General features: G+C 48.1%; 1 protein-coding gene across 2 annotated transcripts in view; it reads left to right on the top strand.

Moving 5' to 3' along the window:
* Window positions 1-5135: 5135 nt before the first annotated feature.
* The window catches only part of LOC125430709 (CREB binding protein), a 104037-nt gene continuing 86127 nt past the window's right edge, over window positions 5136-23045 (top strand). The window contains exons 1-2 of one of the 2 annotated variants that reach the window (XM_048492851.1): window positions 5136-5928; window positions 8873-9579. In XM_048492851.1, coding sequence (XP_048348808.1) covers window positions 5844-5928; window positions 8873-9579 — 792 coding nt within the window. In that variant the 5' untranslated portion in view covers window positions 5136-5843. The remainder of the gene's footprint in view (window positions 5929-8872; window positions 9580-23045) is intronic. The other variant, XM_048492852.1, reaches the window with a different exon arrangement.

Raw genomic sequence — 23045 nt, forward strand, 5'->3', positions numbered from 1 at the left:
TTTTGAATTTTTCCAAGTTCTAATATTTTGGAGAAGTTGGGAAATGTCTACTTTATCCACACCATCATAAACTTGTCCTTTCATGGTAGTTTGTTTGTTCTCATCTAAAAGTCCCAAATGCTTCTCCTTGTAGTGTTCCACAATCAAGCAGTGGTGTTTCTGCCTAGGGACAGGGGGTACCCTATGTCCCCGGGCGCCCCTCATTTGGTCACGTGGGGGGGCGCCAACATTACAGGGTCGTTTGTGGGTTTTTTTCAATTTTTAAGTGTTTTTTCACATTCCGGCCTGCAGGGGGCGCATTTTTAAGGCTAGCAACATCAAAATTTCAGGGTACCATCCAGAGACTGTCCTGATTATACCACCCAAATTTGGTGATGTTTGGTTTAGGGACAGCAAAGTTATGGAGGAGTTTAGATTCATTAGCTACAATGGAGGAGTTATGGAGCAGTTTAGATTCATAAGCTACAATGGAGCAAAGTCACTGCAAAACAAAGAATCTTGGGCAAATTTCTTGGGGTGCCTGGAAGGGATGTATTTTTAAAGCTAGTGACACCAAAATTTCAGGGTATCATCTGTTAACTATTCTTATGATGCTACCCAAGTTTGGTGAAGTTATGTTCAGGGGGACCAAGGTTATGGTCCCTCAAATGGATAGCCCCCATCTCAGGTTAGCTCCCATTGAAAACAATGGGGATGGGGGCATTCCATTTGGGCATCCATAACTTTGCTGCCCCTGAACCAAACATCGCCAAACTCAGGTGGTATCTTCAGAGCAGTCTCTTGATGATGCCCTGAAATCATGGTGCTGCTAGCTTTAAAAATGCGCTTCCTGCAGGCCGAAAAAACACCAAAAATACCCCCAAAAAACCCAAATACCTTGCATTCGCATTTGTTCATATTTGGGCAGGACATAATCGGACAATTTTTGTCCGAATGTGCCCAAATTTGCCCAGATTCCAGCTGAATATGGTATTTGTTTCATTTGAATCTCCAACCCTCAAAAGTGATGCTGTTTCAGGGTGGGGGAGAATCCACCCCCAAACAGCATCACTTTCAATTTTGTTTTAACCGGGGACCCCAGATTCTCCCTTTAAGGTAGGTTTAAAAGAAGAATCTGAGCTCCCTAGTTTAAACACCATTGAAAGTGATGCTGTTTGGGGGTGGATTCCACTGGAGGGGTTTTGTGAGAGATGATGCTGACATTTGTTTGGTAAATGTTTTGCTGGGGGTGATTTATGAGAGATTTACATGCTTAATACCCACTTGCACTGGCTTGGAGTTGTTTCTCAGGCTACCTCATAGGGTTGTTGTGATTAGGAAATTAGGAAAAGAGTTGGTGGGGAGAGAGCCATGTATGTTTTGATGGGAGTGGGAGGTGTTTTGTGAGCTGGTACAAAAAACATTGTTTGGTCATGGTGGGGGAGGGTGGCACCAAACTCAGGTTTTGTCCCCGGGCGCCAGTTTGCCTAGGTACGCCCCTGCCATTTTGTGTCCTTTTCTGCTTCTCCAGCTGGTGTGAGAAGAGCAAGGCCCAGAAGCTGCACTGTAGGTCTCATGCTGTCATTCTCTTATGTCTTGTTCAGTTTTTAGAGTAACTAATTTCTGATGTATCCAAATAAAGCTCAAGAGGAGTACTCTGGGTAGCAGTCTTTGCCCCCTGTAGAATGAAGAAAGCAGAAAGATGGCACTGCAGACAGTAAAAACCTAACTGGCAGATTTTACTGATTGGAGACAGGGCAGATAACATGAAGGGTGATATCATTATAGAATTCCCTTTGGTGTTTTGTTAAGTTTTGACCCAATTATCTAAACTATCATGGTGATTTTGAATGCTTTTCCCCCAAAGTATTTTATTAATTCAATTTTATTAATAACAAAACATAAATGAACAAATACTAACATGCACATAATAAAATTAAAAAGAACAATGCTGAAAAAATGTGAAAAGAGAGGGCAAGAAAAGAAGAGAGAAAGAAACCCTATATACATATAATGTTGACTTCCCCCACTCAGTTGAAGTTCTATAGTTATCCTGCTAATAATGCTATTATTTCATGTTCTATTTCTATATATATCATTCTTGTAGAAATTTGTTAATCAATTTTTCACACACACACACACACCCCACATCATCCCCACCAGTGGATTTCTTTGGCTAGTCTGCAGAGTGGCTGCTCTCCTCAGAGGTCCACATCAGCAGTGCATCAGCTGTTTGCCCAACTTCTCCAGCACAAGATAAGGACAGATGTGGAGGTTCCCTCTTGCTTTCGCAGAGAACTCAAAGACTTTGTCCACTCTTCTTTCAAAGCTGTTTCTCTCAGGAGCCGCCCCCACCCACACTGTGAGGGTACTGAACTCCATACCTTAGTTATATCTAGAAGAATGGCCCTATCTGCCCAAAAATCTGTGTTCAATTGAGGAGCGGCAGTGGCGTAGTAGTTAACAGCAGATGCACTCTAATCTGGAGAACTGGATCTGATTCCCCGCTCTGCCACTTGAGCTGTGGTGGCTTATCTGGGGAACTAAGATTAGCTGCGCACTCCAACACACACCAGCTTGGGCTAGTCACAGCTCTTTGGAGCTCTCTCAGCCCAACCTACCTCACGGGGTGTTTGTTGTGGATTGTAAGCCCCTTTGAGTCTCCTTACAAGAGAGAAAGGGGGGATATAAATCCAAACTCTTCTTCTTTAATAGCGCCCACATGTCCCCCCCTCACCTATTCAAGGCTAATCATCCCCCCCCTCCTTCCCCTGGCACAGGCTTTCTTTCACTTGCCACAGTCAGCTTTCTTCTGCCAGACTTTAGCTACAGAACAGATGGCAGAAAAGTGCCCCCCCCCCCCAATTGTGTGCCCCCTCCCGCAAGAACTACTGGCACATTCTTGAGGCAATTTGCCCAGCCATCACCCAGGTGTCTTTTCCATCATAGCTTCAACTGATGGAAGGGGCGCGACCCCTGAGGCAGCAGGAGCAGAACCATCCCTGGAGAGCAGCAGTGGCGTAGTGGTTAAGAGCAGGTGCATTCTAATCTGGAGGAACCGGGTTTGATTCCCCGCTCTGCCGCCTGAGCTGTGGAGACTTATCTGGGGAATTCAGATTAGCCTGTGCACTCCCACACATGCCAGCTGGGTGACCTTGGGCTAGTCACAGCTTTTCGGAGCTCTCTCAGCCCCACCTACCTTACAGGGTGTTTGTTGTGAGGGGGGAAGGGCAAGGAGATTGTAAACCCCTTTGAGTCTCCTTACAGGAGAGAAAGGGGGGATATAAATCCAAACTCCTACTCCTACTCCTCTTCTCAGACGCCCATCCAATTAGCCAGGGCTTTTCAGGAAGGGGGTGCGGCTACACTGCATGCTGGGAAAGGTGGGCTATGAGTATGTCAATCAGAAATGCTCTGTGAGATCACATAACACTGATTCAGGGATACATGGAAGCTTCAGGGTGGGTGGGCATCTGAATTCACCTTTGTCCACACCTGATGCTCTAATCCCTCCTCGGGATGGGGTAGCAAGCACACACTTCACTCATCTCTTCCTTCTAGGTCAGACGCAAAGCACAATTGGCTCGGCTTCCCTATTTTCTTCCCAAACTCAGCTCACCTTTGACTGGCTGGAATCTTCTGCTCTCAATAGAAGCAGAAGGGAGTTCTCATCCTCACTGGGAAACATTAACTGGAACAAAATTACCAAGTGATGTTGGAAGCTGAACTCCCCCTCCTTTATGACAAACCTTCCATCTAATTTCTAATGTTCAAGGATTCCATTACAAAACTTGACAGGAGGAAACTCAAGCCAGAGTGATAGTCATTTAAACGTTCACATTTCTAAATCACACACACAACTGCAGTGTATTCTTAAGGAATTTTGCATCAGAAAAGCCTGCTGGATCAGACTAGAGATCCATTCAGCCGAGCCTGCTCAGGACCCAGCCAATACAGAGCAGATGACAAGGCCCTTTGCTGCTAGCACCCCCTCCCCCCCCCCAGGATCCTGAGATTTGCTGCCTCTGGAGATGGAAGGTGCCTTCAGGACCCTGCCTCACCCTCTTGTGAAGTGGTGGGTGTTTGCGATGATCCTCTGGCAGGGAATTTCACAGCTGCACAGCAGCATAGTAGATGAAGTGTAGCATATGCAAGAGTACAGTGACGCATACTGGAACAATAATCCTAATTTTATACGTGTGATGACAGGGTCTGAGATGGGGAACAGATCTTGGTTCTGCAGTGTGTAGATAGCAACTGTTGATAGCAACTATCAACAGTTGCTATCCCGAGTATCAAGGGGTGGGGGCGCTTCCTCCAAGGAGAGAGGCCACAGAAGGCCAAGGAGGCTCAGGCCTAGAAAGGTGGCCCCAGAGGGAGACAACGAGGCTGTTCATTGGTGTGGGGTGGAGGTTTCTTGCCCCTCTCACACTCTCACACACAAGGCAAAGGTGGCAGGCAGCCCCTGCAGGATGGGGCTCCTTCATCCAGCCTGATGTGGTTTAGTGGTTAAGAGTAAGTGGATTATAATCTGGAGAACCGGGTTTGATTCCCCATTCCTCCACCTGAGTGCCAGAGGCTTACCTGGTGAACCAGATGTGTTTCCGCACTCCTCCTGGGTGACCTTAGGTTAGTCACAGTTCTCTCAGGACTCTTCCAGCCCCACCTGCCTCACAACGTGTCTGTTGTGGGGCGGGGGGAGGAGCTTGTAAACCACCTTGAGTCTCCTTACAGGAGAGAAAGGGGGGTATAAATCCAAAGTCCTCTTCTACTCTAAGGAGGCCAATGCTCTGTGAGGCCAGCCAACTACGGAGGGGGGAAGCAACCAGAGACGAGGGTCACTGGAGTCTGGGAGCGAGTCGTGCCTCCAGAGCTCCAGGCCCTGGGGATTGGCCACCGGGCACCCAGCCTGGACTCCCCGCCCCCCGCGACAAGGGCACCCAGCCCACCTCCCCGCGGTCCCCTTCGCTGCTTCCCGCTGCCCTGTTCGGGAGACGGGAGGGAGCCGCTTCCGTCCACTGCCGGCTGCCTTCTTCTCTGCGGGGCCGCTCTGGGCATCCCGCGTCCGTCCTCGGCTGCGTCCGGCGGCGCTCGGGCCTCTCCGGCAGCGGAGTGCGTAAGCGTAATGACGTTGGCGCGCACACTCCGCCCAGGCCCCGCCCTTTCTCTGTCTGGAAAAGAGAAGAGGAAAAAAACTTTTTTTTTAATTGAGGAATCAACAGCCGCCATTTTGTCGCGGAGCCGGAGCGCGTCGCGGGCGGGAGTGGGGCCCAGCCGGAGCCGCAGCGGTGCCCCCTCGGGCGCCGCCAACAGCACTGCCAGGGCCCCCCTCAGGCACCAGCCACCCGCCCGCAGGCTGACAGAACGACCGGCCGGCTGGTTGGCTGAGGGGAGCCGCCGCGCCCGCCCGCTGCCGCTGCCGCCGCCGCCGCCTTTCCCGCGGCTGTGAACTGAGCTGGGCCGCTCCGGGCCGGGGGGAAAGGCCGCGCTTGCCGGGCCGCGCTGGGAGGGAGCGAGGGCCGGCCGGCCGGAGGGGGGCGCCATGGCCGCCTGACCCACCTAGCGGGCGCCTGGCGGACGGAGGGCGGGAGGCGCCGGCTTCGCCGCGGCCCCATCCGGGCACTCCGCGCGCGGCCAAGGGGAGGGGCGCCGGCCGCTCCGCCAGTGCTGGGCTCAGGAAAGGCCCGGCCCGCCCCGGCCTGCCCCTTCGGCCGGCCGCCGTCGCCGGGCATGGAGGAGCCGCGGGGCCTGCCGCCGGCCCTGCCGCCTGCGGGCCGCTGAACCGGAGCCGCCCGTCCACCCGCCGCGGAGGGCCCGGCCTCCCTCCTGCCTGACGCTGGAAGAGCCGCCGCCGCGCCAAGACCATGGCGGAGAACTTGCTGGACGGGCCGCCCAACGCCAAGCGGGCCAAGCTCAACTCCCCGGGCTTCTCCGCCTCCGACGCCGCCGGTGAGTCCAGGGGGTTCAGGGGCGAGGGGAGCGCTGCGGGGGGCCCGGGGAGCCCAGATGCCCCGGGAAGCGTCCGTCCTTCCTTCCCTGCCTCCCGCGGGGGAGGCCGGCCGCTGCCCCCCGCCCACTGTGAGCCCGGGAGAAGACCCGGCCGAGGGCTGCGAGGGGGGCCCCGGCCGTTCTTCCGCAGCGGCACCCTTGCTTCGAGGAGACTGGCTCGGAGCTCGCGAAGGCATCGCCCCCGGTGACCGACCCCGCCGGGCCCTTCCTCCTTTGAGACCCGGGGAGGGGGGGGGCTCTCTACACAGCTAGCCGGTTGGGCCGGAGGTTGGCAGGTGGCCCTCAGTCCACCAGCAGCGCCGCCCTGCCTGGAGCTGCTCTTGCCGACCCCCCCCCCCCCGCTTTGACACCCACCTGTGTACACTGGTGGTCGTTCTATAGAGGAGGACCACATGGTGGGGAAGGAGAGCTCTCTTCTATCCAGGAGAATCTCTGGAAATAGTGGGAGGGGAATGCATTCAGGCCTCAGTCACCTGGTGTCAGTTGCCGTATTTGCACTCAGGGCATCTGTCACAACATCTTTTCATGTAGTCTTTGTTTCCGTTAAGTGCTAGCCCACTTCTGTCAGTACTTCCTAACTAGTTGCAAGTGTTGTTTGTGTTGCATGTGCTGGAGTGGACCCAGAGTCAATGGGCACTTTCTGCTGACTCCCTCATGCACCTGCACACACCCCTCTTGTCAATCCCAGGAGTCCTCTGTCCCCCAGGAGCAGCATTTCATGGAGATGAGTGGGGGGGGGGGGTAGGTAGGGGGTAGGCAGGAAAGTTCCATCTAGTCTGGATCCAATTTGTTGTACTTGCTTCAGTTCTGTGACACCAGGTGGGATGAAGTGAACCATTATACATGAAATAACACTAGAAAATCAAGCTCTTGTGTTAATGCATTCCTTGTGAACTCAGGGTCGTAGTTTCTGAATTCACTTCTCCTGCTATTCATTAATGGTTATAATAATCAGAGCTAGGTTGTGGTTGTTGGAGGAGGAGGACATTTTTTAAAGCAAGTGTGATGTGTTTTCATCCAGGAATGCTATTGATATATTTACAGGATCTGGTGGAAATATCAGAGTGTGTGTGGTTGCTGTTGTGTTAATAGGATTTCATAGTCTTTGGTTAACTTAAATGCAACACAATTTTGAGTTTCTGGCTTTTCTTGAGTTTTTTCATACTTTTTTGGTCTCCCCCTTTTAAAAACTTTGGTTGCAGTTTGGTGCTGTTCAGAAGGAGTCATAGGATTATGGAGTTTTGCATGGGATGGGATGCCTGAACTGTGGCAGTGTGGGCATGTTAAAATTCCTCCTGCTGTCAGCTGTGAAGCATCTTCTATACACCTGCCAGTTGCTGGCTGCCTTTTTTGCCTCATGTGTGGACTGGATGTATACCTGTTTGGCATTTTAGGTCATTTATATTGAAGTTAAGGCTTGACGTAGGTTTGCTGTCAACACTACTAGGCCTGTGGGGAGGGGGCTTTTGCAACTTCAGACTGGGGATTAGGAAAGCAAACAGAAATTATTTTCCTGCATGTTGAGGAACTGCAGGCTGGGGAGTGTCTGTGAGGAACCCCACCTAAAAAGTGCAGTGCAAGGAAAGGTGGCTTAAACTAGTTGCTTTGGCGTTAACAACTTTTGAGGACTAGGTAAGCAGCTCTGTCAGCCCTCAGGCTGAGTATGCTGGAGAGAAGAGTGGCTGAACAGTATTATGAACTGTAGTGTTGTAGAGCTTTCATGTGGTGTCGCAGTTGGGCTAGGACTAGGGGAGACGGAGTCAAATCCCACTCTGACATTCTTGGAAACCGAGGACCAGCCACACATTTAGTTTATCTGACCTCGTAAGGTGGTTGTGAGAGTACTGTGGGGAAGAAGGAACCACCGTGTAAATTTTCTGAACTTAAAGAAAGCATAGGATAATGGGATGGAGATGCTTTTTCTCAGCCTGAATAATATTAAATCCTAGCCAAGGTTACCCCCTTTCTGCATTCAAGAGTGTACTCTTTTGCCATTTGTTAAAGGGGGTATTTGGTTTCCTTAATGTTTCTAGTGTTCTCTTGCTGTGGAGAGAGTTTGTACACGTACATTCTTCATTGGGAATGTGTTTGGAGTTTTTATATATATTTTCTAACAAATGCAGAAAATTTAACCCATGGAGTTTACTGCTAATTGACTATTGATATTTGAATTCAGAAGCATGGTTGGATTACGGGGAATACAAGTTTGAATGTGGTTTTAATAGTGTCAACTTTGTTTTCTCTAAAAAGCATGACTGTATTTTTATTGGTTTGTTGCACTGTGCTACTAAAATTGGGGGAAACTGGTCAAAAATGTTCCTATGAAAAGACTGAGTTTCCCCTCCTGTTGCACTAAAGGATGCAGCCTGTTATTTTCTTTCACTGCGAATTTTTGATGTAGAAAGCAAATAGATAGACGACTTCTTCATCCCTTATAACTTCCATATCATCAAAATGTAAACTGAGCTAATATCCAAGTTCATGTTGGAGTTCTGCCCTGCAGTAAATTGTGGGAGAATTTGTTAGCTTTAGTTACATGAGGATTCAAAGCAGTAAAGGACCATGTTAGCCAACAGCTGTTTAATCAGAGTTTTTGCTTAACTATTTTAACTTATTTTTCCATGTACAGCTTTTACTGGAGTGCCTTTTTGTATGACTTCTCTGCTTCTGCTATATCTTGAAATAGCCGTATTACATTTTGTAAGTAACTGGAAATGTATATGGCTAGTTAAGAAAGTTTTACTGTGTCTCAACATTGTCTCAATTCTTTATTAGAAAAAAATAGATTGCATGTTTCTTATTTTGTGCCAATAATTTATAAGAGCCTGCACTGTTGTGATTATTCATGAATTTTGTCTTATACTAAACTCTCTTACCTTTGCAGATTTTGGATCTTTGTTCGACTTGGAAAATGATCTTCCTGATGAGTTGATCCCTAATGGAGAACTGAATCTTTTAAACAGCAGTGGGAGTCTTGTTCCAGACGCCGCGTCTAAACACAAACAACTTTCAGATCTTCTGAGGGGAGGAGGCAGCTCTTCTTTAAACCCAGGAATTGTAAATGTGAACTCGAGTAACCAGGTCCAGCAAGGAGTCAACAACCAAGTCCAAGGGCAGCCGACCAACGTGAACATTGGCAACCTGGGTGCAATGGGCAAGAATCCTTTGAACCAGGGGGACACTGCTGCATCTACCCTGGCCAAGCAGGCAGCCAGCACATCTGGACCCAGCACACCAGCTACCCAAGCCTTGAGCTCTCAGGCACAGAAGCAAGTAGGGATGGTGACAAGCAGCGCAGCAACCTCTCAGGCAGGATCTGGGATATGTATAAACAGTGGCTTCAGCCAAGCACATCCAGGTCTCCTCAGTACTAATTCTGGCCACAATTTAATGAATCAGACCCAACAAGGGCAGGTGATGAATGGATCCCTTGGGGCAGCAGGAAGAGGAAGAGGTGCTGGAATGCAGTATACGGCGCCCACCATGCAGGGGAACGCAGGCAGTGTGCTAGCAGACTCTTTAACGCAAGTGTCTCCCCAAATGGCAAGTCACACAGGGCTGAACCCAACCCAGGCAGGAGCTATGGCAAAAGTATGTGGCAATATCTTTAAGCGGGAATATCTCTGTGGTTTTATTAAAAAGGGGAATCTTATTGAATACTAACATGAGTGATGCGAATCCTTTGCTGTCTTATGTATTATTGGCAGCCTAATTCAGAGGAGGTGGGGCACGAAGTGTCTCCTGGAACAAGTTTGGGGCTGCACCTGTACGTTTTCCTACCACACCAGTAGGGTCTGCGGCACCTGACCAGGAAGACCCTACTCCCTGCAGAGGTGCGCTGGCCTGAATAGAGTTGGGGTGGGGCCAACTTTAGTTGGCTTCCACCAGGCTTGGGCTTTGGAATGCCCCTGATGCAGACCTCTGACTTATGACACCCAAAAGAATGGCATCACTCCATTTGGCCCAATGGAGGTCTTCCAGACAGCCAGGGGGGTTCTGGATTTTGTTGCCTCCTATCCCTTCGGAGGCGACACAGTGGCATGGCAGTGACACTGTCCCTGGCTGCCTTGGCCTCTGTTTAGTAACTTATTGCTCTGTTAAGTAACTTATTTTTATTAATATGAGTTTTTACAGGAAGTAGCATAACTTCATTTTTTCATCATAGAGACACTGGGAAATAATGATTTATAGTTATATAATGCATAGTAATTTTACTTAGGACAACCACAGGTGTAACATTTAGATTTTTTTTCTTAAAAACTTTGAAATACTTTTCAGTGTTTCCGGTTATTACAGTAAAAATCTTTTCCCACAAGTAGCCTTTGTTGCCAACTGCAGAGTGGCAGAGTGTGACCCTTGGTCCAGCTGTGCCTATAGCAATTCTTGGTACCTGAGAAGTTGATCTTCTGTAACATGTGCTCTTCATTGTTTTCGGTAGGTTGAGGTTGTAAATGTTCACTGTAATTCGAGCCTCCGTTGCTGCAAATTGAACACCATTTATTGGGCCAGTTGTTCTGACATGTTGCTTGCTTGTAGCTGCATGTGACAGGGGAGAAAACTGTTATTCAGCAATTTGTAGAATTGAAAGTATGGTGGAATGAGTGGGGCAGGAAAAAGACATTTTGGAGCATACGTCCCAAAGGAAGTTATGAACCTGTGTTCTTATAGTTGACTGCCTGTTTAGCGAGGGGCTGAGGCTCAGTAGTAGAGAATCTGCTTGGCATGTAGAAGGTTCCAGATTCAGTCCCCAGCATCTCCAGTTAAAAGGACCAGAAAATAGGGGATGGAAAAGGCTAGAAAGCCTGATACCCTAGAGAGCCTTCCTGTTTGGGTAGACAATATGATAAGGGCAGCTTCATGTGTGTTTGTGATTGTGGAACTGATGGGTGATGAATTTATGGTGGCCTTAATGTACACAGAGAGCAGATTACAAGGGGTTGGATGTCTCACATTGTGCTTATAATGAAACTCCTCAAAAGCAACCCCCCCAATAAAATTCATAGGGGGAAGCTGTGAACTAAACATGTACATGATTAGGTTTTTGTGTACTAATATGGAATTATATCAGATAGTCACAATAGAGTCATGATTGGCATACGCATGGGAATACTGCATGTTAACCCAACTCTGTCTGATGTTCAGCTGAGTTCTACTTTTCATGTGGAATTTGGGATTTAAAGGAAATAAACTGAGCATCAGCCAGTTGTGACCAGAATGGAGATTGTTAGTTGACTCTGATTTATTTTGATTCTGTTTCACCATCTTTGTATTGCAATAGTGTTTGATTGGTAGCTAATTTCATTGACAGGCTGTTTGGACTGTTCTGCGAGTCAGGTCTTTCACCTCTGGGCATAACTGGTCCTGCGCTGTTGAGGATGACTAGGTTAATAGCTGAGGAAGGAGAATGCAGCATAGCATAAGAACATAAGAACTAGCCTTCTGGATCAGACCAGAGTCCATCTAGTCCAGCACTCTGCTAATCGCAGTGGCCCACCAGGTGCCTTTGGGTGCTCACGTGCAGGAGGTGAAAGCAATGGCCTGCTGCTGCTGCTGCTGCTGAGCACCTGGTCTGCTAAGGCATTTGCAATCTGAGATCAAGGAGGATCAAGATTGGTAGCCAGAGATCAACTTCTCCTCCATAAATCTGTCCAAGCCCTTTTTAAAGCTATCCAGGTTAGTGGCCATCACCACCTCCTGTGGCAGCATATTCCAAACACCAATCACACGTTATATGAAGAAGTGTTTCCTTTTATTAGTCCTAATTCTTCCCCCCGGCATTTTCAGTGAATGCCCCCTGGTTCTAGTATTGTGAGAAAGAGAGAACATTTTCTCTCTGTCAACATTTTCTACCCCATGCTTAATTTTATAGACTTCAATCATATCCCCCCTCAGACGTCTTCTCTCCAAACTACAGAGTCCCAAAAGCTGCAGCCTCTCCTCATAAGGAAGGTGCTCCAATCCTTCAATCATCCTCGTTGTCCTTCTCTGGACTTTTTCTATCTCTTCGATATCCTTTTTTTTGAGATGCTGGCTGACCAGAACTGGACACAGTACTCCAAGTGCGGTTGCACCACTGCTTTATATAAGGGCATGACAATCCTTGCAGTTTTAATATCAACTCCTTTCCTAATTATCCGCAGCATAGAGTTTGCCTTTTTCACTGCTGCCGTGCATTGAGTTGACATTCCCATGGAACTATCAACTAAGACGCCCAAATCCCTTTCCTGGTCTGTGACTGATAGCACTGACAGCCTTGCTTGGCGATGTAATGTGAAGTTTGGATTTTTTGCCCCTATGTGCATCACTTTACATTTTGCTACATTGAACTGCATTTGCCATTTCTTAGCCCACTCACCTAATTTATCAAGGTCCGCTTGGAGCTCTTCGCAATCCTTTGCGGTTCTCACCACCCTACATAATTTGGTATAATCTGCAAACTTGGCCACCATGCTACCCACCCCTACTTCCAGGTCATTTATGAATAGGTTAAAGGCACTGGTCCCAAAACAGATCCTTGGGGGACACCAATCCCTACCTCTCTCCATTGTGAGAACTTCCCATTTATACCCACCCTTTGTTTCCTGTTCCTCAACCAGTTTTGAATCCATAGGAGGACTTCCCCGTTTATTCCTTCATTGTTGAGTTTTCTCAACAGTTTCTGGTGAGGAACTTTGTCAAAAGCCTTTCGGAAATCCAAGTAGACAATGTCCTCTGGTTCCCCCTTATCCACATGTCTGTTTACACCCTCAAAGAACTCTAGTAAGTTTGTAAGACAGGACTTGCCTCTACAAAAGCCATGCTGACTCTTCCTCAGCAGGTCTTGCTTTTCTACACGTTTAATAATTTTATCTTTAATGATAGATTCTACTAATTTACCAGGAACAGATGTCACACTGACTGGCCTGTAATTTCCTGGGTTCCCCCTAGATCCTTTCTTAAAGATTGGTGTGACATTGGCCATCTTCCAGTCGTCAGGGATGGAGCCTGATTTCAGGGATAAGTTGCATATTAAAGTGAGAACATCAGCAATTTCATGCTTGAGCTCCTTAAGAACTCTTGGGTGAATGCAATCTGGGCCAGGGGATTTGGTAGCATTTAGTTTATCAATGGCTGCCAGAACTTCTTCCTTGTCTACCACTATCTTCGCTAGTTCCTCGGATTCGCCTCCCAAGAGGCATGGTACAGGTGCAGGAATTTTCCTCACCTCCTCTTGGGTGAAGACAAATGCAAAGAATTCATTCAGCTTCTCTGCAATCTCCCTGACATCGTTTAGCACACCCTTTGTTTCCTTTTGTCATCTAACGGGCCTACCGCTTCCCCTAGCTGGCTTCCTGCTTTTGAGTGTACTTGAAGAAGCCTTTGTTTGTTGTTGCTGGTCTTGATGTTCGCAGCCATGCGTTCCTCATAATCCTTTTTTGCCTCCCTTACAGCTAACTTGCTTCTCTTTTGCCACCATTTGTGTTCTCTCTGGTATTCTTCATCAGTTAAGTTGGACTTCCATTTTCTAAAAGACATCTCCCCCCCCCCCCCCCCCCCAATAATTCCCTCAACCTCCCTTGTTAACCATGGTGGCTTTCTTTTGGACTGGGCGCTGCCTTTCCTAACCTGCAAAACACATTCCAGCTGAGCTTTTATGACTATGTTTTTAAATAACCTCCAAGCATCCTAGACAGTTTTGACTCTCTTGATTTTCCCTTTCAGCTTCCTGCGCACTAACTTTGAGAAATTTCCCTTTCTGAAGGCGAATGTAACTGCATTAGTAGTTGTCACTTGTTCGCATGCAGAGATACTGAATCTGACAGCATTGTGGTCGCTGTTCCCTATCGGCTCAACAACACTGACTTCCTGCACCAGGTCCTGGGTCCCACATAGAATTAGATCTAGGATCACCTCTCCCCTGGTTAGTTCCACAACCATCTGCTCTAAGCCACAGTCGTTTAGCATAACCAGGAATGTTCTCTTCTTTCTATGACCTGAACATGCATTTTTCCAGTTTATATGGGGATAGTTAAAATCGCCCATTACCACTACATTTTTGTTTTTGTTGGCCTCTCTAATTTCTTTTTCCATCTCAGAATCCTCTTGTGCGCTTTGGTCAGGGGGATGTCTATTCCCACGTGACCAGTGGTGGAATTCAGCCGGTTTGCACCAGTTCGGTAGAACCGGCACCTAATTTTTTGTTGAGTTCAGAGAACCAGTTGTTAAAAACGGCTTTCAGAGCTATGGAGCAGTCGGGTGCCTTGCCGCCCGGTTGCTCTGAGGCGCTAAAAGACCCTTTGCGCCCTCTCCCAGGGAGCAAGGGGGCTTTCAGAGCAGCGGCGGCAAGGCCCCGTTGTCCCTCTCCACCCCACAAAAAGTTCCTCTGCAGTAGGTAAGTGGGTGGGAGGGTGCACCATGGAGGGGGTCGTGTGGTGGAGGGCTGTGCGGCAGGTGGACGTGCGGCCAGAGGGGCGAACCAGTTGTTAAATTATTAGAATCCCACCACTGCATGCGAGCCTACCATTCCGCCCCTCCTGTCATCTTCGGAGTCCATGCTTCAGATACGGCCACCATCCAAGATGATTTAAAGCCACGTGACTGAGCAGAGTCATTTTGCCATTCCCAAAGGCACCTGGTGGGCCACTGCGAGTAGCGGAGAGCTGGACTAGATGGACTCTGGTTTGATCCAGCTGGCTTGTTCTTATGTTCTTATGTTCTGCACAGTCTTCCTTGGTGGTCTCCTGACCAAGCACTGTGGCCCAGCTTCGCTTTTGAGATCTGACAAGACCAGTCCCGCTACACCATTCCACATCCTGAAAACAAGTTGTCCCAAAGGGGGGGAGTGGCCCCAGTTATACCATTGTCCAGGGGCCATGGAAACCTGGAAACCCCTCCTGTTGCTCACCTGCTCGTGAGAAGAACATAAGAACATAAGAACATAAGAACTAGCCTGCTGGATCAGACCAGAGTCCATCTAGTCCAGTACTCTGCTACTCGCAGTGGCCCACCAGGTGCCTTTGGGAGCTCACGTGCAGGAGGTGAAAGCAATGGCCTGCTGCTGCTGCTGCTGCTGCTGCTCCTGAGCACCTGGTCTGCTCAGGCATTTGCAATCTGAGATCAAGGAGGATCAAGATTGGTAGCCATAGATCGACTTCTCCTCCATAAATCTGTCCAAGCCCTTTTTAAAGCTATCCAGGTTAGTGGCCATCACCACCTCCTGTGGCAGCATCTTCCAAACACCGATCACACGTTGCGTGAAGAAGTGTTTCCTTTTATTAGTCCTAATTCTTCCCCCCAGCATTTTCCATGAATGACCAGTTCTTGCTTCTCCACATGTGTCCCACCCAGTGGTGGGATCCAAAAATTTTAATAACAGGTTCCGATGGTGGTGGGATGCAAACAGTGGCGGCGCCGCACACACGACCCTCCAGTCCCTATTGGGCAGGGAGGTTGCTTTAGTAACCCCTTTTCGGCACTCAGAAAAAAATTAGTAACCACTTCTAGAGAAGTGGTGAGAACTGGTGGATCCCACCCCTGGTCCCACCCTGGCATCTTTTCTGCTATCAACTGTTGCTTTCACAAAGTCACAGATGATATTTGCCAGACAACCCATTTGCTGAGCTTCTGTGTCCTCCTCTCTCTGTAACATCTTCTGATTGGTTCCCGTCACAAGAATCATACCAGTAACACTCAGCAGGTCAGAAAAAACAACAAGAGAGGAGCAGATGAAATAAACCATTTGTGGAAAGAAGGGGGAGGTCAGGGTTTCATCCACCCCGGGAATCTTTGCTTCAGAAATCTCAAGTTAGATGTTGCAGGTTTTCCGGACTGTGTGGCTGTAGTCACCTGACCACACGGCCAGAGGTGGGATCCAGCAGGTTCTCACAGGTTCCCGAGAGTAGGTTACTAATTATTTGTGTGCGCCGAGAGGGGGTTACTCATTGGTGATTTTGCCACATGATTTTGGCCTTAGTTACGCCCCTCCTCTCAGCAGTAGCGCTCAGAACTTGAAGCAGTCTAGCAGGAGGTGCACTAGCGTGCGGGGCAGCCTGCGCCTGCGTGCATTCGTTTCCCACCCAAGGACCAGCGCAGCGGCTGCGTCCTTGCCACATCCCCGCCCAGGAATGCCCCGCCCCCGGAATGCCCGGCCACGCCCCCGTCGTGCCCCTCCCAGCCCCATTGGTGCTACGCCACAGTTTGAATCCCACCACCATGGGAACCTGTTACTAAAATTTTTGGATCCCACCACTGCACACAGCCCAGAAAACATGCAACAGCCAGTTGATTCCAGCCATGCAAGCATTCAACAAATCTTAGGCTGTTTCCGCACGGGCAGTTCCGCACGGGCAAAAACGCCGTCCCTGGGGAGGCATTCGCACAGCAGACGCAGCGCTGTTCTTGAGCCAGCCAAGCGGCGTAGAAATGCCACTTTTGAACTTTGCTCCACGAGTGAGGTTTTTCACAAGTGGCACCTTCCACCCACTGCCATGTGAACGGCAGCGGGTGGGAGGCGGCGTTTCCCTCCTGCCTTCCCCGATGGGCTTACTTGCTTCTGCTGGCTCCCGTCGTGTTGGGGAGGTCAGGGGACACGCCTCCTGGCCTCCATCTCCAGAGCCATCGCTCTGGCCAGGGACGCGTGTCCCCTGGCCTCCCCAACGCGACGGTAGCCAGCAGGAGCAGGTAAGCTGGTCAGAGACAGCGCATCCTGTGCAAATCTGTGCTGGGACCGTCTATGCCCGTGGTGGTGAACCTTTGGCACTCCAGATGTTATGGACTACAATTCCCATCAGCCCCCGCCAGCATGGCCAATTGATCATGCTGGCAGGGGCTGATGGGAATTGTAGTCCATAACATCTGGAGTGCCAAAGGTTCGCCACCACTGGTCTATGCGAACAGTCCCGGGGGCAGTGCATCGGCATAGTTTATGCCAATGCACCCCCGGTCGCTGGCCATGCGGAAAGGGCCTTAGATTGCTCATCAGTTGACTGAAAGAGTCCAGTGGCTTTCAATCATACACCCTTTATTTCATATTGACATTCCCTTTCTTGCAGGAGGCCAATTTCATTCATTGTGTTTCTGTTCTAGGAGGAAACTTCGAATGACCCACCTGGATATGCTGGGTAGCTCTCACCTCTCCCTCCCTCCGGCTATTTCCGCACACAGGGTAAGTATCCAGAAACCAGGCCTGTGAACGCCCCCCCCCCAAGTCCATGCATTATATACCGTCTCCTTCCGCACCCCTGTTTCCTCTTGAGAGTCAGCGTGGTGTGGTGGTTAAGAGCAGGTGCACTCTAATCTGGAGGAACCGGGTTTGATTCCCCGCTCTACCACTTGAGCTGTGGAGGCTTATCTGGGGAACTGGATTAGCTTGTGCACACCCACACATGCCAGCTGGGTGACCTTGGGCTAGTCACAGTTCTTTGCCGCTCTCTCAGCCCCACCTACCTCACAGGGTGTCTGTTGTCGGAGGGAGGGAAAGGAAATTGTAAGCCCCTTTGAGTCTCTTTACAGGAGAGAAAGGGGGGGAGATATATATCCAAACTTCTCCTCCTCCTCCTCCTCCTCTTGGACATCCATAGAGTAAACTGACTTTCTTTGGCCCAATGAGCCAAGTATGTCTTTCTCTGACCCACGGCTGCCTCCCAAAACCTGATCTCTGAGAGTAGGGATGTCGGCCAGGTTTCATCTCCCGCAACCACACTCATTGCAGGACTTATTTGATTCTGCAAATGAAGCCATCTCTACGTGACTGGGATTGTTTCAGTAATTTCAGGTCTTTTTTTCTGTTTGGACAGGAACACCCGCTGCTTCCTCTGCGCCATCCTGAACCAAAGCTGGAAACAACAGTTTAGTCAAGAATCAGCACGTTTTCAGAGGGTTTTAAGGGCATCATGAAATGTGGTTGGGTCCATGGATTTTGAATAAAGTTTCTCGTCACCGCAAAATCTGTGGATTTTGAATAAAGTTTCTCGTCCCCCCAACGTTTGGGATTTTACTGTATATCTTCGTGTGGCCTTCAAGAGGGTGCTTTTAGGTTGCCAGTCCCGTCTCCAGGGTCCCCGTTGCCTTTTAAAACTCAGCGGCCTATTACAGTTGGCAGGTATCAGAAACTTTAGCTTCATCTTGCAACTTTGTGAGCTGAGAGCCTCAGTTGGCAACGACCAAAAGAATAGTCAAGCAAGCGAGAAATTGATCGGTCCACCCCGGTGGAAGTTCACCGCATCGCAAAAGGGGGAACGGCTGCCAATTGATGTGCCCTGTCAGGATTTTGGAAAGGTTGTATGTGCTCTGACCTCTCTGCGGCCCCTTCCGCACATGCAGAATAATGCACTTTTAATCCACTTTCAATGCACTTTGGAGATGGATTTTACTGTGCGGAATAGCACAATCCACTCGCAAACAATTGTGAAAGTGGATTGAAAGTGTATTATTCTGCATGTGCGGTAGGGGTCACAGTCTAAGGGAGTTCTTATCCAGCAATTGAATTTGGACTGGAAGCCCTGCTTTTGGCTACCCAAAAAGCTTGGAAAAATGAAAGCAATTGCTTCAAATGGTGCTGCAGAATAGGTTTGCCAGGTCTGGGTTGGAGATTCGTAGAGATTTTTAGGGTGGACCCTGGGGAAGGCAGGATTTAGGGGGGAGAGAGACCCCAGGAGGGGATAATGCAGTATGGTCTATCTTCAAAAGCAGTTGTTTTCTACAGAGGATCTGATAGCTAATGCGATTTTGGGCTGTATCAATAGGAGTATAGTGTGTAGATCGAGGGATGTAGTTGTACCTCTCTGTTCTGCATTGGTTAGACCTCACCTAGAATATTGTGAACAGTTCTGAGCAGCGCAATTCAAGGAGGATATTGACAAACTGGAATGGGTCCAGAGGAGGGCGACCAAAATGGTAAAAAGGTCTTGAATCCATGCCCTACAAAGGTCGAATCCCCACTACCGTCTTAGCCAGGTTTCAGAACACAAACTAACCAGGTTTGAGGTCGTTTGTGTTCTGAAACCTGGCTAAGACGGTAGTGGGGATTCGACCGGGGAGGTCGTCCCTCAAACCTGGTTAGTTTGTGTTCTGAAACCTGGCTAAGACGGTAGTGGGGATTCGACCGGGGAGGTCGTCCCTCAAACCTGGTTAGTTTGTGTTCTGAAACCTGGCTAAGACGGTAGTGGGGATTCGACCATTGAGAGGATTAGGGAGCTGGGGATGTTTAGTCTGCAGAAGCGAAGGTTAAAGGGGGGAACATGATAGACCTGTTTAGATATTTGAAGGGATGTCATGTCAAAGAGGGACCAAGCTTGTTTTCTGCAGCCTCAGAGACTAGGACACGGAGAAATGGATTCAAGGTGCAGGAAAAGAGATTCTACCTAAACATTAGAAAGAATTTCCTGGCAGTCAGGGCTGTTCGACAGTGGAATTCACTACCTTGGAGAGTGCTGGAATCTCCTTCTTTGGAGGTTTTTAAACAGAGGTTGGGTGATCATATATCGGGAGTGCTTTGATGGTGTGTACCTGCATGGCAGGGGGTTGGACTTGATGGCCCTTGGGGGTCTCTTCCAACTCTATGATTCTATGATTCTAAGATCTCTATAACCTCAAGGCCAGTTGTAATTCCAGTAGAGATCTCCAGTTTCCACTTGGAAACCCTAATAAAGTACTTCGAAGAATAAAATCCAGATTGGGGTGCTGTGTGGTTTCCGGGCTGTATAGCCCTATTCTAGCAGCATTCTCTCCTGACATTTCGCCTGCATCTGTGGCTGGCATCTTCAGAGGATCTGAAGTATCTTCGACAATACAAAATCCAGATTTTTCTAAATGCTTTTGCATAAATTTGCCCTAGGATAGAGGGGTCCCCTAGAGCAGTTAGCACCTATCGCAAGCTTCAAAATACTTGTTCATCTGTAATTTCAGATTTCAGATCTGCAGTTTAAATCACAATTGGTATTTGACGACACACGGGGTGTAAATGCATACAGGTGTGTTTATGTAGCAGAATAAAGACAATGCATGCAGGTGTGTTTATGTAGCAGAATAAAGACAATGCATGCAGGTGTGTTTATGTAGCAAAATAAAGTATTTTATTGAACATACTAGAGTTTTACACAAGCATGCGGACAGCTCCTTCAGAATCTTCATTCCAACTGGGTGGCATTCAACAAAAACATTTTCCAGCCACTATAGGGCCAATTCACATGCTGGGGATTTAAGCAAGGACTACGACAGAGTCCGTAAGGATTTCATACAGGGGTGAACACAGGAATTTCCGCAAACGGAGCACATTAAGGCGAAGAGAGGCGGGCTGTCCTTTCAAATGCAAAATATTTTCAAAAACATGCAGCAGGTCACTTCTTCTGCAAGCGCTTTGCTAGCAAGTCGGCCTGTTGAAACGAGCACATCATTTGGGGGTTCAGAACAGAGTAGGATCCACATTTATCCTAACAGGTGAAATAAATTGGATAAATGGTGCAGTGGTTAAGAGCAGGTGCATTCTAATCTGGAGGAACTGGGTTTGATTCCCCGTTCTGCCGCCTGAGCTGTGGAGGCTTATCTGGGGAATTCAGATTAGCCTGTGCACTCCCACACACTCCAGCTGGGACCTTGGGCTAGTCATGGCTTTTTGGAGCTCTCTCAGCCCCACCCACCTCACAGGGTGTTTGTTGTGAGGGGGGAAGGGCAAGGAGATTGTCAGCCCCTTTGAGTCTCCTACAGGAGAGAAAGGGGGGATATAAATCTACTACTCCTCCTCCCTCACCAACATGACATCCCTTCAGATATCTAAACATGGCTATCATGTCACCTCTTAACCTTTTCTTCACCAAACTAAACATCCCTAGCTCCCTAAATCGCTCCCACTAGGACATGCATTCCAGACCTACCCTGGAAAAGCTTTGCATTCAAGTTGTAAGATCTGAGTTGAGCCCTGAGTTAACTGCTCCTACATAACACTACCTTCCCTGACGCTATACTGTACGTGTTGACTCCAAAGTAAGCTCAGCTGAGTTCAATGGTGCTGTAGCTTTGATTGCAAACCTGCACAGACTCGCTTGCAGAAAACCAGATTGAACTCCTTGACTTGACTTTACCTTGCATTGTGGCTTGCTTCTGAATAAACACCCTACGGATTGCCCTACGACTCTTCTTTAAACACAGGGGACAGTCATCATTTGAGTAAAGTTCTTGATCATTGTTTCAATTCAATATGTGACATGCTTCAGTCAGTAGGTGTTCCTAGTTTCAGACAGACTCAGATTGTCCTGAAGAGTGTGTGAGCCATTTCTTTGGGTTCAAGATAGCTCTCAATAGGCACAATGTTTCTCAGCCTTCATAAATAACAACACATTTTGCCCCTGCATTTGTGCTATCTTGCAGAGGAGTTCATTTAAAAACATTATCCAAATTACTTCTGATTTCCTATTAAAAAGCTTTCCAAACACTTTTACCAAAGAATTTAAATGCTAGTGGTTCCAAGAACCTACATTCATCTGAAGCCAATCCATGTGGTACCTTCCAAGACATCCTCTAATACCTTCTACTAAGTTTCATCCTCTAATACACACACAATACACACACACGCACCCATATCTGAAGCATTCAGGAGAACGTCAAGGCTTGCCCACTGTGTTGTCTCATTTGATGATTTCAATCACTGTTAGTGAATTTTCTTCTGCTTGTTAAAAATTTCCCCATTTTTATGTAGAATGAACCCCTTGTATTGGTTCCAAGAAGGAAAATTTCAAAAATTTTATGGGATAAGATTTATTATGATTATATTTTTGATCCTGTCTTTTGCAGTCCAAATATAGTCTCTTCCTCTGATTGACAGGAAATGTTTATAACTGTAAAGTCTTCGTGATCTCTGCATATCTGATTGATGGGTTTTTTATTTGTGTACAGTTGGAATCCAAAAACTTGATCTAGCTTTTTGATTCCAAAATCCTTTTCCATCAGAGGCGGATTTCTGACTGTGCCTATTCAGAGGGGAGCAGCATGCTTTCCTGCTTAGTTTCTTTCATCTGTTGCAGTAGTATTACCCAACCCATCTGCAAGGGCGAGTTTTCTCTTCAAAACAACACAAAAGTATTGTTATTGTCTCTTCCACCATTCCTCTTTCTTCTTCAGTTTTTCCTCATCTCTGTTCCTTTTTTGTAGTCTTCTGTTGCACTTCTGCACCTATGATGCAAAAGACTTTTGAAAAACCTTCCATCATTTTAGGGGGAAGTTGTCTTCAGCTAATGGTCACAATAATATCCTGTTTTGGGGAGATCAGTGCACGGTCAAAATTTGTGTCTTCTGTCTCACATTTACAAAGCAAGCAAGATGCAGTCACTCCATCAGACTCTGTTCCAGTTTTTTTTAGAGAAGTGCCCTCTTGGACTCTGTGGGGATGGCTGAAATATTGGGATAGATCACTCAGAAGCCATGTGCTTTGGTGTTTGGTGTCTCCTCTTTCAGTCTTGATGCTAGAGCTTTTGACTTGAGTCTGTTGCCAGCAAGGCACTGGGAGAAGTTTTGCTTTCCAGCACCAAGACAGCACAAGGACAAAAGTCAGAAGTGTCAGGCTCATTCACTTGCTTCTTGGAAGAGTAAGATGCACAGAGAAGCACTACTAGAGAAGTAGTAGAAAAGAACCCCACCCCATTCCTGCAGTTGATGTTTCCTCTTGGCCTTCTGACTGTCCAGTCCCTAACCTCTCTTAGCAGATCCTACAGCCCAAATCAATACTTCTGGTTCTCCAGAACATCCTTCTTCTCCCAGGAGCCCTTTTAGCTGATATGGGCTTTTTTCCTGATGTCCAGCTTGATGGTTCTGTTTCTGATAGATGGCTGGATGACTTAGTGGCAATAACTCCTCTTACTCTCATAAGAGAGAGAACCCTTCTGATGCTGAGTGCTGTGATAGAGATCTCTCAAGTAGGTTTGGTACTGAGGTTCCTGCAGATGCTCTAATTTCAATACTAGATTCAATACTGTCAACCGCAACATCACAGTGTTGTTGTTTCTGATTTACTTCACCCCATGTTAAACTGGGAGCAGAAAGGAGTCAGGCAACAATGTACCAGTACATCATATCCGCTCTATGCATTA

This window comes from Sphaerodactylus townsendi, linkage group LG04 (genome assembly GCF_021028975.2).
Source record: "Sphaerodactylus townsendi isolate TG3544 linkage group LG04, MPM_Stown_v2.3, whole genome shotgun sequence".
Taxonomy (NCBI): Eukaryota; Metazoa; Chordata; class Lepidosauria; order Squamata; family Sphaerodactylidae; genus Sphaerodactylus; species Sphaerodactylus townsendi.